General features: G+C 37.6%; 1 protein-coding gene across 3 annotated transcripts in view; it reads left to right on the forward strand.

The window, feature by feature from the left end:
- Window positions 1-15,218, forward strand: part of INSC (INSC spindle orientation adaptor protein) — a 127,356-nt gene that overhangs the window by 63,025 nt on the left and 49,113 nt on the right. For all 3 annotated transcript variants that reach the window (XM_063159464.1, XM_063159465.1, XM_063159466.1), the window contains 4 exons: window positions 6,523-6,868; window positions 7,372-7,424; window positions 9,007-9,130; window positions 11,304-11,417. In XM_063159464.1, coding sequence (XP_063015534.1) covers window positions 6,523-6,868; window positions 7,372-7,424; window positions 9,007-9,130; window positions 11,304-11,417 — 637 coding nt within the window. The remainder of the gene's footprint in view (window positions 1-6,522; window positions 6,869-7,371; window positions 7,425-9,006; window positions 9,131-11,303; window positions 11,418-15,218) is intronic.

A 15,218-nucleotide genomic window follows, 5' to 3' on the forward strand; every position in this document is an offset into this window, starting at 1 on the left:
ATCTACCTTAAAGCTACTCTGTGTGTTTTAAGCTATCTCTCCAGCTAGTTCTACAAAATTTTGCCCAAATCAGTGCAAATACAATATTGTGTATCTACAGGGCTCTTTTATGTGATTAATATCATGTAAAGCAATTGAAGAAAAATGAGCACTGTCTCTATGGCTCTTCACTCTCTCCTTCCACTGAGAGTTGAGTTTTGCTGGCCATTGTATTGATGTGGAAATTGGCCCTGGCTATATTGCATACCCATGAATAATTCTGAAAAGATGAATTAGAAAAAAATTAGAGATTATTTATGTTCAAAGAGAGGGTGAAATTCATTCAGTAAGTTGTTTGTTGCCAATTAATTACCTACCACTAATTAGAACAATAAATTTGCACACAGTTGTAAGATTTGGAATTGACTTTCACCATAGGCTTATCTGGAAGCAGTACTAAATGCTATCATTAGGATTGGTAATAAATCTGTCATATTAGGTGAAAATGGATAAAAAGGCTAAGAAGCCTTGGAAACATAATTTGACTGAGCAGAAGTCTCTACACTTTATAAATACGACCACTGGAATTATTCACATGAATTGATCAGCTCCGACTTCGACACAATGTTATAAAACATGAAACTTTTGCACTTAGTGAAACTCAGTGCTAAATTGGAGGTATAACTCTTTTTCATGATAACATTTGCAATTTAAAACAGAAGTGTGTGTGCTGCCAGTAAAATGGTGGTAAAGAGCTTCAAGATGGAAATTTTAAACAAATGATCTAGTCATTAACTCTTGACTTTTGTATTCATGTAACACCAACATGAGAGAGATCAATCATTTTGATATTAATCCACCTTGTCTGTCCTAAAAATTCTGATTTGTTAGTTAACAAACTACTTAAGAGATGATAGAAAATAGCAAAAAAAAAAAAAGGGAGGAGGGAGAAGAGAAATGCTGGTAAGAGAACTTTAAATATCATATGTCTCTTCTTAGATATATGAAATAGGAGTATTTTTTTAATGTCTTTACCCAGGAAGAAATTTATCTGCAATGTGTTATGTAGTGCAGAAACATCTATATTAAACAAGGTCCAAACATCTTTTGAACTAACACACTTCTAATGGGCTGTTGCTCTAAGATGGCCTCAGCCAGTGACACCAGAGGATTTTTTCCAAATGACACAATTTTTTAAAGACTGTTTTTTGGAAAGCACACTAGAATTCAGAGTATTCAAATTGCTTCTTAGTCAAGTTCAGTTGAGTGCTCTTGAAAACTGTGTCAAATACTTTACAACCTCAATTAAAACAGAATGACTTTTAAGGAATGTTGGAGACTTTCTCTTGAATTTTCTTTTTGCACTGAATTATTTTTACAACTGTTTTTATATTAAATGCTGCCTTTACAATGTAGAGTCTAGAAAAATTGCTTTTTTTGTCAATATGCCACAGCATACAAAATTCAGTAATTTTAATAGTGGGTAGCTACTATCCATCAATGCATCTATACATCTCCCTTTCAAGAAGGAAATCCTAAAGGCACAGGAGCAGGCTGGACCCATGTGCTGCCAAAAGATGAGCCGGCAGGGAAGAAGTCTGGCCTGGCTGAACAGAGAGCCTTGGCTGGAATTCAGGAAAAAAAAGGCAAGTTTATCACCTTTGGAGAAAAGGGAGGGCCACTTGTGTGAGCTACAAGGATGCCATGGGGTTATGCAGGCAGAAAATTAGAAAAACAGAATTAATCTGGCTATTTCTGTAAAAAACAATAAGAGAATGTTTCCATAAATATGTAGGCAACAAAAGGGAGGAGGACCTCCTCCTTTATTGGATGTGGAGGGAAAATATGGTGACAGAGGATGAGAAAAGGCTCACAGCATCCAATGACTTCTTGCTTCAGTCTTTCATAGTAAGAGCAACTGTTCTGCAGCTTCTCAGCCCCCTGAGATGGAAGATGGGCAGGAAACAGAATGAAGCCTCCATATTCCAAGGGGAAATGATGACAAAAGTCTACAGGATGGATGGGCTCTACCAAAGGATGCTGAGGGTCCTGGTAGAAGTGCTCAGTGGGCAACTTTCCATCATTTACCAGCATACCTCTCTGTATAGAGAAGTGCCGGGTGACTGCTTTTAGCCAGTGTGACACCTGTATTCCAGAAGAGCCACAAGGTGCATCCAGGGAGCTACAGGCCTGTCAGCCTCGCCTCAGAGCCAGGGAAGGCCATGGAGAGGTCATCCTGGGCACCATTGTGAAGCACGTCTGGAAAACCAGGGGATCCGACAAGGCTTCAGAAAAGGCAGGTCCTGCTTGACCAACCTGACCTCCTCTGACAAGGTGACTCACTTAGAGGATGAGGGAAAGGCTGTAGCTGTTGTCTGTCTGCCTGGACTGCAGGCAAGACCTTGAGATTGTTTCCCACAGCATTAAGCTGGAGAAACTGGCAGTTCATAGCTTGGATGAACATTGTGTGTGGCAGCACCCTGTGCTGGGCACTGGTGATGCCACACCTCGAGTGCTGTGTCCAGCTCTGCAGTGCTTGAGTGCAGTGCTCCTCACTGCAAGACAGACATTGAGGGGCTGGAGAGAGTCCAGAGAAGGGGAACAGAGCTGGGGAAGGGTCTGGAGCACAAGTCCTGTGAGGAGCAGCTGAGGGAGCTCGGGGTGTTCAGCCTGGAGAGAAGGAGGCTCAGGATTAACAGATCTCTTTTTATTATTGCCTGAAAGAAGGATGGAGCAAGGTGGGGGCTGATCTCTTCTCCCAAACAACCTGTGATAGGACAAGAAGAAATGTCCCCAGAGTAACCCAGGAGAGGTTTAGATTGAAAATTAGGGAAAATTTCTTCACAGGAAGTGTTGTCAAGCACTGGAGTAGACTCCCCATGGAAGTGCTTGTGTCACTATCCTTGGAGGTGTTTAAAGGCTGTGTGGAAATGGTACTTAAAGACAGGATTTAGTGATGGACCTGGCTGTGCTGGGTTAATGGTAGGGCCTGATGGTGTTAGAAGTCTTTTCCAACCTAAATAATTCTATGATTCTATAAAAATCAGGGTCTTAGCCAGTTAACGAGATACTTTTGCTAAATTAGAGAAATCACACAAGTAAGGTCTCTTATGGTTGAGGAAATCTTGTTCAATGTATTTAATATCTGCAAAAATAGCTATAAAAGTAGGACAATATGAAACTGTAAAATAGAAGAAATCAGCTAATGAACATAAAGTAGTACATGTGAGGAGGTAAAGGGAACTGAAGCACAATTTTTTTCTTCACATGTATAGTGAATACATTATTTATTATCACATGTGAAAAAGATTCTGAAATCAAAATAAGCGTATTTTCAGAAATGTAAAGATGAAACAGCTCTTTGAAAAACACTTTAGTAAAAAAATATTTTAAGAATTGTTGGAAAATGGGGATTTTAAAGAAAATGTGTTTCAAATGCATAAATTTACCTGAATCTTGTATATTGTGTTCTGTTTTCCCCATTACATCTTTGGACATAGGGAAACTGGGAAAAAGTGGGAAGAGTAAGGAATGATCAGAGGGCTGGAATACTGTCTTATAGGGGGACAGACTAGATAGACTGAGTTTCTATACCATGGAAATTAAATAACCTAGAGAAGATGGGGTAGAGCAAAGAAAATAATGAATTGCATGAAGAGGGTGAATACAGAACCAGCATTTCATTTACACTATCTCTTAGAATATAGCACCTAAAGTGTTTGGGTTCATATCTCCTGGTAGCAAGTTTAAAATAAACAATAAGAAACACTTTTTCATACAAAAAAATAAACAATGTGAGACACTGCCACTAGATGTTGCAAAGGCCAAAAGTTTAACTGAGTTCAAAAAGGGATTAATGGCGACTTTTGTTTCATGAATTGTAAAAACATCCTACTCAGACACAACTTCTGGCTGAGGAAGTTCCTAAACCACTAATTGCCAGAAGATGGGAAGGAGGGGTTGCTCAGCTCTTGCCACACTTCTTATAATCTTTCCTTATGCATCTCCTAATGGGCGTGTTGGGACCAGGATAATGGGCTAAACAGGGTTTATTTGTTTTTTTTTTGTCTGAACCATTATGGTTGTTTTTATTTTGTAGGCGTAGGTTTTTCTTTTCAGTAATGGGGAGACAAAATGGAAATTTCCAGCTTGTTTTTTGAGCTCTGTAAATGCCATCTGGAATATGATTCTTAACAGCTAATTAGGGATGATCACACTTTTTTGTTTTCTTCATTTTAATATGTAAAAATGAATATACAAATTCATCTGCAGAATGCCTAAGATGATTTTCTCTACATACAGTGAGATTTGGATGAAGGTGAATAATTTATGTATTTCATTTGAGTGATAATGATGTGTGTCTAATTTAAAGGACAATGTGTCAGAAAAGCTAACAGTAAGCAGGGAGAGTTTTCTATGGTCCTTTAGAAGGAGATGAATGGTATAATTTTCTGCCCTTGTCAGTTAAGGAATATTAAGTTTCAATTTAAAAAATACTCTACATTCTACAGTTATACTTGTGGCAATTAGTAGGAACAGAAGCAAACAAGGAGAGTTTCTTTAACATCCATGCTTTTTTTTGTTTTTCATTCTGCAAATCTTATTTCCTCTTTTTCTTCTCCTTAGAGTGAAGAATGGCTGCTTTTTGGGACTAAAGGAAATATGAATTACTTTTTTTTTTCTTGTTGTTTTTTTGTTTTTTTTTTTTTTTGTTTGGTTTTTTTTCCACTAACTTTCTATTCTAATTTTTTGTCCATGTGAATTTATAATGTAGAAGTTTATTTCTACTTACTAAACAGAAATTTAATTAATCATCACAGTGCACTTTGGAAATGAAAGATATATTACTCTGTGTCAAATGAGTTTATCCTGTTCTGCATGCAAACTATGCACATTGTTATAAATCATGGTCTCAAACTTCTAAAGTTGTTGTTTTTGTTTATTAGGAAACCTTGCTTCAGATCCAAAAAGGCAATAAGGAGACTACACATAGCAAAGAGAAAGTGGGCCTCAATCGATCATGAAATGCAATTACACAATATTCAGAGCTGAGTGAAATAAAGACCTTAAATAGCAGTAGCCTGTAAAGTTCAAAATTAAAAGTAGTTTCATCATATATTGTGAAAAGGGAGATTGAATCAATGAAACTGATCTCTTGTATCTTGTTTGCTGTCAATTTACATGAAATGATACTTGAGGTGAGCCTCCTTTTCCTGTATATGTGAATACATTTTGTTTATTTATGGAATATTACTGGAGTGATCTGGCAGGAAATTTCTGGAGTTCAGCTGATGCTCATGGTATAAATGGAAGCACAAGATTTGAAAAAGTCTTCCACCTGGTCTTCCTTAGCTTAGCTAATGTGATTGCAGATTTTATTCTAGCAGTAAGGCTTTATATAACAGCACAGAATGTTACTGCTGAGTTGCAATAAATCAGTATCTGAATTAAAAGAATAGGGACTTTCTTTTTGTCCTTTCTGGCATAGTATCGTAAAATCTGCACATATATTCAGAAAGTAGACAACAATCTACTATGACTAATCTATCATATTAACTGTAAGATACCAAGAGAAGTTTGAAAAAGTAGTTAAATCCATTTTCTCATCCTTTACTTAATCTAATCTCTTCTTTAGCTTTTATTTTCAATTCTTTGGAAAATTTTAGTATGGTTGGGGTGAGGATTAAGATATTTTTATTAGGGTGCCTTATAAGAAAAAAAATAGGCATCTTCATCTCAAGACACTATGAAATTTTTGATCCCTCAAAAAATGGGCTCTGAATCAGTGCAACTTCTGCCTCAGGTACCACATTTTACTGGCTGGAGGGTGCAAGGGCACAAAATGCAGGCTCACTGCCCTTGTGTCAGGGGACACTCGTCAAGGAGCTTTTCAGCCTTGCTGGTTCACATCATATTTGTTGTAAAAATGTGCTTTGGAAGTCAGTGTGCAAAATGTATAGGGAACAGTGAGAAATAAGGGGGAAGGGAAAGGTCTGATCAGGGAGTAGAATCCAGCTCTAGTTGCAGGGATTATGACATGGAACAGATACTGCAGTATTGTTCACTATCTTGCTTTGGCTGCATAAGTTTGGAAGGGCTTTGGAGAGGTGCTGCAAGGTAGAATTTTATTTTAAGCACTTGATAGGCCAAGTGTCTAGAAAACCTGACAGTCCCATAAACAACAAGCAAACACACCCATAACTCTGCTCCTTCTCCCATATAAAACTCTGAAAGTACAAGAAACAATTTCTTTAAAAAATTATCAAAAATTCTTTTTATTTATCTCTAATATCCACTGATTTCTCAAACATAATTTTATAGTGGTGTATGTGGCATAAAAGTGATTAGAAATCCAGAACTTGCTTTTGGGATAAAGAGCTAAATGTGTCACTGTGTTACTGCAAGCAAATTGCTTGTTCAGTTATTTGCCTTTGGTCAATCAGTTGCAGCCTAGGAGCTGGTGCAGCTGTATGGTGCTGCTGGTGGTTGTTCTAAGGTTGTTTTGCTTTACCTTATTCTTCCCTCTCTTTCTCTGCCTTGCAGCATGCACCTAATCCAGGTGGACTCTGTTCAGCGATGGATGGAGGACCTGAAGCTGATGACAGACTGTGAATGTATGTGCATTCTCCAGTCCAAGCCCATCAGCATTGAGAAGGATGAACAAAATGAACTCATCCTCTCCTCACAGTACAGCACTTGTGATAACTTGCAGCTCCTGCTGAAGAGAGCTTGGATCATCAGCACTGAGCTGACCAGGATTGCTCAGAAGCTGGAGAAGAACAGGTGGCAGAGGGTCCACAGCATGACAGTGAGAGTCAACTGCCACGTGCACTCCATGATAAACGAGTACAACACCTCCTCCAGGAGCTCTTCAGAGGAAATGCACCAGGTGAGAGGATGCCTTACCTGATGTGTTTCTCTCACTTTTTGAATTTTTATTCTATTGTAATAATTAGAACTTGCTTTAAACAATCTGTAAGAAATTCTTACATACTGGTACTGGGCCCTTGTTTAAGACTTTCCAATCCCTTTTCAGCAATGGAAGTCTTCTTGACTTACTTTGGGTCCTATTTTATCAAAGGCTATTCTGAATGTTAATAATGTTGACAAATCACATGGAAAAATGTTTTGCTTTTGAGGACTACAGAACTACAGTATTTTGACACCCCATCTGTGAGTTCCTTTGCATTTAAAATGTGGAAAATGCTATTTTTTTTTTGTAAACCTCAGTTTTATCTCTGCCAGTTTTATTCAGAAAAGTAGATGAAGGGTGCTCATATGAAATATCTTTTGAGAGCGTTTTCAATTAACAAACAAGGATTATTTATTTCTGTAAAGCAATTGTGTGTATGAATTTAACTTTAAAACCATTTTCTCTTGCTCTCTCTGCAGCTTGAAAAACTCTTAATAGACAAGTGTTCAGAATTTACAGCATTCACAGAAAGGTAACTTAAATTTTGTTGTTGAAATATTAATTTTGCTGGTTTATTATGTTGTAGAACTTCTAATGAGCAGCACAAAGCCATAGGCACCCCCTCAATTGTTTGAACTAGGCTGCTGCAACTCTGCAAGGCTTTCTAAATGTTAATCTCTGGTGGATGAAGGGAGTTGCTTTTACCCAAACTGCATTCTAATGGAAGATGGTATCTGCTGTTGCACAAGGAGTCTGATATAGACACAAAGTTACACACAAGTGGATTTTTCAGGACTTTTAGACATCACGGGAGAAAGTCTGGCTGTGACAGGTATTGGTGACAAAGTTCCCTTCTAGTTCTGTGGAGTCAGGATTTCAGCTGGTGTGAAAATTTGGATTTTGAGACTTGTGCTTGAGATTTGTGTTCCTGTATGAACATATACATGTATTGTAAATCAAACAAAAAAAATACACATTCCTTCAAATTGTAGTTGTAGGTTTACTCATCTCCCTGCACTCTGGGATGCTGAGGCTGAAAAATAAATTCTCTGTAATTCTTCTCATGCTATTTCCGCTTTCTAACATAAGTTACCCATTTCCTCCAGCACAGTTCAATCACTCTTTTTTTGTTTACTTTAAACATTGTGCAAGTCATTCTGTTTTGGGGATATCATCAGGGAAAAAGCACCATCTAATTATCAGGAAATAACATTTTTTGTAGCAGTATTGCTTTGTGTCAAACCCACAGCGCTCACATTTGTGTTTTATATTTTACTATAAGACACATGGATTTAATAATGATCTCCAATCTAAGTGTCTGCCCTAAATCAGACCTCTTCCTTCTTGTCTTTTTTTGACAAAAAAGATATAGGTGTCTGACAGACAGGTAGAGCTGAAAATGTAACCTGTGTGCAGGTAGAGGCTGATCACCCAAACTATATCTTCCATCACAGTGGCCTGCCTGAGTGGAAGATGTTTTGACAATATAAATGAATGTGTTTCTGTGAGGAAGTATTTATTTCATTTGAATTGTTTAAATTTTTCCATCTTTATCGAATTTCTTCAATTACAGCCAAACATCACTGGCTACAGGATAACTGTTCTAATTCTGTAAAGGTGCTTTATGTATCTTTCTGTAGACAGGCCCAAATTTTATTTTTGATTATACTGTTTAACTCATCAGGGCACACATTTCTTGCTTTATCCTTATCCTGCTATCATTAAACTATGACAAAGAAGGTAAAGAAACAAAAATAACTGATATATTGATTTTGAAAAATGGGTGGGTATGCACAGCAGCAGTTGAAATGGAGGCATCCAAGAGTGAAACTATCAGCATAAGAGGCAAAGAGCAGTGCTGCACTGTATAAATACACAGCATCTGCAGCAAAATTTGCCTGCAGTCTGTGAGGTAAATTGGGATCTCAAAATTATTCAGTAGTGTCTATCCTTTCATGGTGTATTTACTCTGTAGACAAAGCTTTGATTAAAGTAAACATCCTTGTGAACAGCTGAATTCCAGTTATATACTGTGATTAACAGGGGGCTCACCTCTGATAATCATCTTTTGTGTCTTTTTTTCCTTCATCCCTTTCTCATATCTTTCTTTTCAGGTGCTTACAGACTGAAGATGAAGAGATACTGAAGTCCATGAAATCTTGTGTTAACGAAACACTCACGACCGTGGCCCAATATTTTGGCCAGTTGATAGAGCTGGTTTTAACACAAGAGGCACAGGTTAGTTTTTAGTTTAAAAAGTTCCAAACCAAAAAGATCTTCCAAAATTGTTGGATCTTGAGGGCAACAATCCATTAAGGAGCCAAGGCTAGGTTGGATAGGGCGTCTGAGAAACCTGATCTATTGGAAGGGGTCCCTGCTCATAGCAGAGATGGCAACAAAATTATTTTAGGGGCCCCTTCTCACTCAAGCCATTCTATAATTCTGTGATTAAGAGGAGGATTACAATTACAGCTCTCAATTTTCAACAAATTTATGATCAAGAACTCAAATATGTTGCAATGAGATTTAGGTGTTCACATTCTCAAATTCTCCAATAAACTGAAATCCCAAACAAAATGATCTCTTGGCTCACCATGTTATTTGTTTTTCCTGATGTCTCTTTCTTTCAAAGCATCTAAATGATGACTTCTGATTGTCCCTTCCAGCCTTACCCATTTTGTGATTCTCAATCTGTGAAATACACTGAGTAATTACTCTGAGGCTGCAAATGCATTATTTTTTTTCCCATTAGATCATTATTGAAATAATTGCAATTTGCAAGTCTAGCCAACCTATTTTGACCCTTCCCCTTCCCCTAATATAACTCTACGGAAATAACTTGTCCATGTTTTAGAGGTGATTTTATGGTGAAATTTTGTGTTGTTGCAGCAGAAAAAGAAGAAAGGAGAAGTTTAGTGAACACAAATAGTTAAAAAGCATTTATTACAAAACTAAATTAATGCATGCTATTGGTTAAACTCTAGCATACTCTGATGTGCTAAGATGGCAAAAAAGAAGTTGTGGTGGTTTCAGAAAAATCCCTTCAAGTTTTAAAGGGTTATTACTAGGAGGTGAGACTATCCAAAATATATTTGCAGAATTACAGTCAAACTAACCAGCTACCTCCAAATGCTCTTTGGTTGGGATTTATGAGAACTCCATGAAATGTATGAGTTTAAGTGTATAAATAACTTTGCATATTTCAAATTCAGTGAGTAGGTAAGCATTGTTAAGATGTTTATTATTTCAGTCTGAAGAGAAGTTATTCCCTGCTGATATTTCTGCCTTTGGGCATCTTGGCGCCTACTGACACACCTGAAATCCTTCTCCTTTCTTCTTTAAAGGGAGTGGAATTATTGATGCCACCTCATTTTATGTGTATTTGTGTGACTGAAGGATATACAACTCATTAATAAAATTTTTTTATGAACAGTTTTCTGAGCCATTCAGTCAGGCTGTGTGCCCACTTCTGTCATAAAACCTCAGTGTCTGGGGATTGTTTGCTGCTCTGAAGCAGACTCAGTGTCTGTGTGAGAGATTTCAGCTTAAATTGTGTAAAGAGCCTTTTTTCTAATCAGTGTATCAGGATTAAATTCAGGATAGGTTCATATCAAATTTTGAACTCTTAAGCTATGTCTTTTATGGAGCATTTTTCTAATGCATTATTATGGAGCATTTTTCTAATGCTAAAGGTGGAAGAACAGAGCCTCTTAAAGGCAAGGTAATTGAGTTTTGTATAAATAACACTGTAAAACATGGGATACTTCCTTGCATTTCTTTCAAAGTTGGATTAAATACAAAAATGCTTACCTTCCTCCTCCTAGGAAATAGAATTAAATTACTCTAGCGATTCTATGTCTTTTTTCAGAAACAGAAAATGAAATGGACTTCATGTTCTTTTCACAGCTGTGCTTCTCTAAAGCTGCATTGACACAAATGCAAAAGCAAGACAATTTTTTCCAAAGATTAAAAAATATTTAATTTTTTTAACATTGGAGAAATAGACTATATTTCTTTATAAGAATGTCTATTTGTCAGCGATGTTTTGACTGAGAGTAGTAATGAAAGCAGACCCTTAGAAAGTAGTGTAAGACAGGGTGTAGCAATATTTCTTATAAATAAAGTCGAAATCTTGTATCACCATATGATTCAGCTTCTACACAAACTAAATTAAGTTGCCTTCTGAAAATTCTGATTCAATCCCAGAATCAAATACAATAACTAAATATTATTAATATGTACCAAATAGCTGGAGAGTTCCATACGGCTTGTTCTTACGCACATACCCATTTTCTTGCTCTGTTAATATTTATTTTTAAATATCCTTGTCCTTGGTTCCATCTACTCAAATGCAATGAGGAATGTGCGTTGTCAGTCTGACTGCCCCACTTTTTTGTCCTGTACCCCCCAGAACCTGCTGAGGCAGATAGAGCTCTCTGGCAGCCTGTACGTGACAGAGTCGGCCATCAGCAGTTTGTTCAGCCTTGCCCAGGAAGGGGCTCGCCTCTGCCGCATCATAGCCAAGGTAAGGGATCCATGGAGTATCCAAAGCACACTGGCAAAACAAGAAACTCATTCCACTAAAGAGAAGCAAAATTTATTCAGAAAAACTGCATTTTTCTCTTCTTGTGGTGCTTTTGCAAGTCATACTCTACAGAGTTTACCACCCCAACTATTGCATTAGAGGGTTTTTTCTCAAGAGGGCCACATCCCCCCCAATTTTTAATTTAGTAATGCTCAATACCTGTTCAAGCAGCTTCAATAGGATGGTCAGCTCCAACAGGCTTCTTAGTATTGCTTCAAAGGCAGTTTTCGTTGTGCCATCTGAGGTATTATCACTCCATAGTTTTGGGAACTTTTGTAGTGTCTCTCTTGACAGTACTTTTTAACTACCAGCCATGGAAATGGAGAGAAACTTTACAATGGACTGTGTCAGACTGTGCAGAGAAACAGCAAGACCTCCTCAGCTGTGTGTAGGGGAGGCTGAAGATATTACTAAAGATGTAAATTTTTTACTACTTTGCATTAATTATTATTCTTTTGTAAAAGATCCATCATGGCAGTTCCTTCTGTCAGTGTGTGTTCTCATTTGCTGAGTAGCTGGTGCTAACTTTTGGTATAAATGAGTCATTCTGTCAAGATCCATGATACTGGAAATCCCTGCAGAGTTTGCACCTTTGAGGACACTTGGATCTTGAAGAAGTGAGAATGGTGGGACATGGTGTCCTGTTGAGGATAGGATAATCACAACCACAGGGCATGCAAAAAGAGGAAAACCTCCCTCCCCCAGCTACTGCTGTGCCAGTTCCTTGTCCCACTCAGGGGCAGGGTTAGACAGCAGCATTTAATTGCTTCTGATGTACCCTTAGATGGATATTTATGCCATAAAAGGTACTCTGTTCTGAAGGCTGAGAACAAGTCAGACTTGGAAACCTGTAGTGGATTCTGTCAACAGCTTGAGAGGTTTAGTTTTTTCTAAATTGGTATTTGAGCTCCACTCAGTGGTACCCAAAAACAATGTTAAAATGCTGAATATTGAGGTAGTGCAGAATTAACAAAGTAAAGGAAATTGGTCTTGGGCTTTTTGTAATTTCATGGCTTCCATAAGAGTTTAACTTAGCAGAAGTGAAGTCTGACCTTTCATAAATCACTAAGCTAATATATTGCTAAAATTTGGGTGTGCCACAGGTTTACAACAGAGGAAATGCATCCCCCTATGCAAAGAACCCTAAGTGGAGTTTGGCTACAAATTACAGTGGTGATTGCATCCCCTGTGCTGTGCCTCTGCCTGCCCTGTGCACTGGGAAATGCATTTGTCCAGGCTGACCATTATCCTTCCCCCTCTGCACGGCCTCAGTTCCCTGCATCAGTGACCAAGGGGGCAGAGGAACTCTAACAGACCACAATTTCAAATGGGTAAAAGAGCTCTGTTCAGACAAAGAAACTTAACAGCACTGAGCTTTGCTTGCTTTGGAGGTTAACTTGCACCTTTCCAAAAGCTCCCAATGTGAATAAAATATGCTTTTATTTATTGTGTGCAGGCTTTTTGGAGTTTCCAGTTTTTGACCAAATAGCACATAAATGTTGCTTGTGCTGTCATTCAAGTTTCGCTTGTGGCAGGTTTCACAATCTCTGAAGCAGAAAGGGAGAGAGGGGTACTGGCTCAAGTTAGCTATGACATGAATGGTTAGCTGTGACAGTAAAAATTCAGGGTGATTTCCAAACAAAAAATAAACAACCAAAACAACAAAATTTGAAATAGTTCTCAATCATTATGAGGGTGAAAAAGGATTGAAATTATGCAAAGATCTCAAAAGCTTCTATTGAATCCATATTTCCCTCAAGAACTGCCATAGTATCCTTGATAAAAACTAGCCAGTGATTATTTGTTTACCGTGAAAGCGAAGTTCAAAAATTTTTCCATGTAACCTTGAAGTCTTACTCTCCATGACAAAGTGTGATCTTGTGGAACACTGCTGTTAGGTTTTTTCCAGTCCCAAGCTATAAGGTACAACCCTAAAGCACACCAATCCTGGAGATGCAAAAAAAAAAAGAACCAAGATAGTGTTGTAAAGCTGCAATATTACAGGAGCTGGTCTCTCATTTTACAGTTTGGTAAAGGTTTCAGTCATTTCTCTCCTTCTCCCCCATCCCCTGCTAATATTTTACAGAAATTAAAAAAAATAAAATGCTCTATGATGAAGCATCACCCATAATTTTATTCCACCTACAGGCATTCTTTGACACTTTCTTTTTTAGCATGTAACTTTGCAATCTGCTGTGAAAAACTCATGTTGCTGACTCACCCTGGCAGCCAGTAGTAGTTCTCACTAGCTGTCAGAGACACCAAACCTAAGGTCTCTAACAAAAATGAGTAGTAGCATGGACAAGATAAGAAAATTAGCATTACTTGGAGCAAATGGGTATAAATAGATTTGGATTTGTAACAAGCAGAAGGATTTGTAAAAATCTGTTTACAAGTTACAATAAATAGGTCATGGAGTGATAAAGAAAATATTAAAAAAACTCAGAAACATTTTACTGATGATAGAGTCCAATTCCAACTGTACTGAACGGAGGGCTGTGATAATAGGCTTGTAAAAGAGAAAGAAACAAAAATGAAGATATTCATACCTCATAACAGCCCCCCTGGAGAATACTTGACTATTGGAATTCCTTATGTCTGTACAGCTGATCATTTGCTCTGAGAAGCTTCTAATGCATCTTTCCTTACCTTCTTTATATGCCAGTTCCTTTTCTAGCAACTGTTTACTATGAAGATCTCTTTGGAGGTCATCTGTCAGATAATTATAAATGTCAAAGCCTTGATGGGTATTTACTGCACCTGTTGTCATTTCAGGCTGAAACCACAAAATATTCCACCTTAGAATTAGCTGTCTTTTTGCTTCCCCTCTTTATTCACTCAATCCACATAGTTTTGGTGATTGTATTTCAGGTGATTTCATTACCTAAAAGTAGCCCTTCTGAAAAGCCTCCCACAAAGTTGAATTCCTGTTAATACAATATAGGAGAGAAGTAGTTCATCACATGTTAAAGCAAGTGTCCCTCTCTTCCTCTGAATGTTTACCTACTGGACCAGTTTGTCTATGTCTCTGTCAGATGGAATGGTTTGGCATCATTGCAAAAGATACAGGGGATGAATCTTGAAAAAGGTGAATAAATTCTGAGAAATGCTCTGATCCCAATGAAGGGACTGGTTTTGACAAGCCATGGAATCAGGCTCAGTATTTGCCACCCATCCAATATTTCACTTACACATCTCTCAGTTCATTACTCATGGTCAATATTTTACAGCTTAGTGATGGCACATGGGGCACAAAATAAAGAGTACAGATCTCCTCCTGACAAATGCAGTGATAAATCACTTCCTGTCCATCAAAGGCAAAATCAGGGCACCCATTTGGCATAGAAAAGGCTTAAAGCAATGTGCCAACATCACTTGATCATTACTAGATTTATCCACAAACTTCTGCTTATTATGGCCGAAGCAGAGAGTCAGATCATCCCTGATTCAATTGAACTGTGGGAAAATTCAAATTGATAATGAAATTTAAGCAAAGATTCCAACAAAACTGTTACCTTTGGCTTAGGACTGACATATTTTTCAAATATTTTTCCTTATATTTTTAATAGATAATTTAATTACTGCTTGTGTGAAATATCAGTAACCTTTTGTGGAAGGAAAAGTATGACTGAAACTTTTTTGTTAGTGTACTGTCTCTTTTTTAATTTAAAGGCTCAGAAATATCTTTCTGTATTAGTCTTCCAGAAATAAGTTTTACTCCTAAAAAATTTCAGTGAGGCT

Source organism: Melospiza melodia, chromosome 6 (genome assembly GCF_035770615.1).
Source record: "Melospiza melodia melodia isolate bMelMel2 chromosome 6, bMelMel2.pri, whole genome shotgun sequence".
NCBI lineage: Eukaryota > Metazoa > Chordata > Aves > Passeriformes > Passerellidae > Melospiza > Melospiza melodia.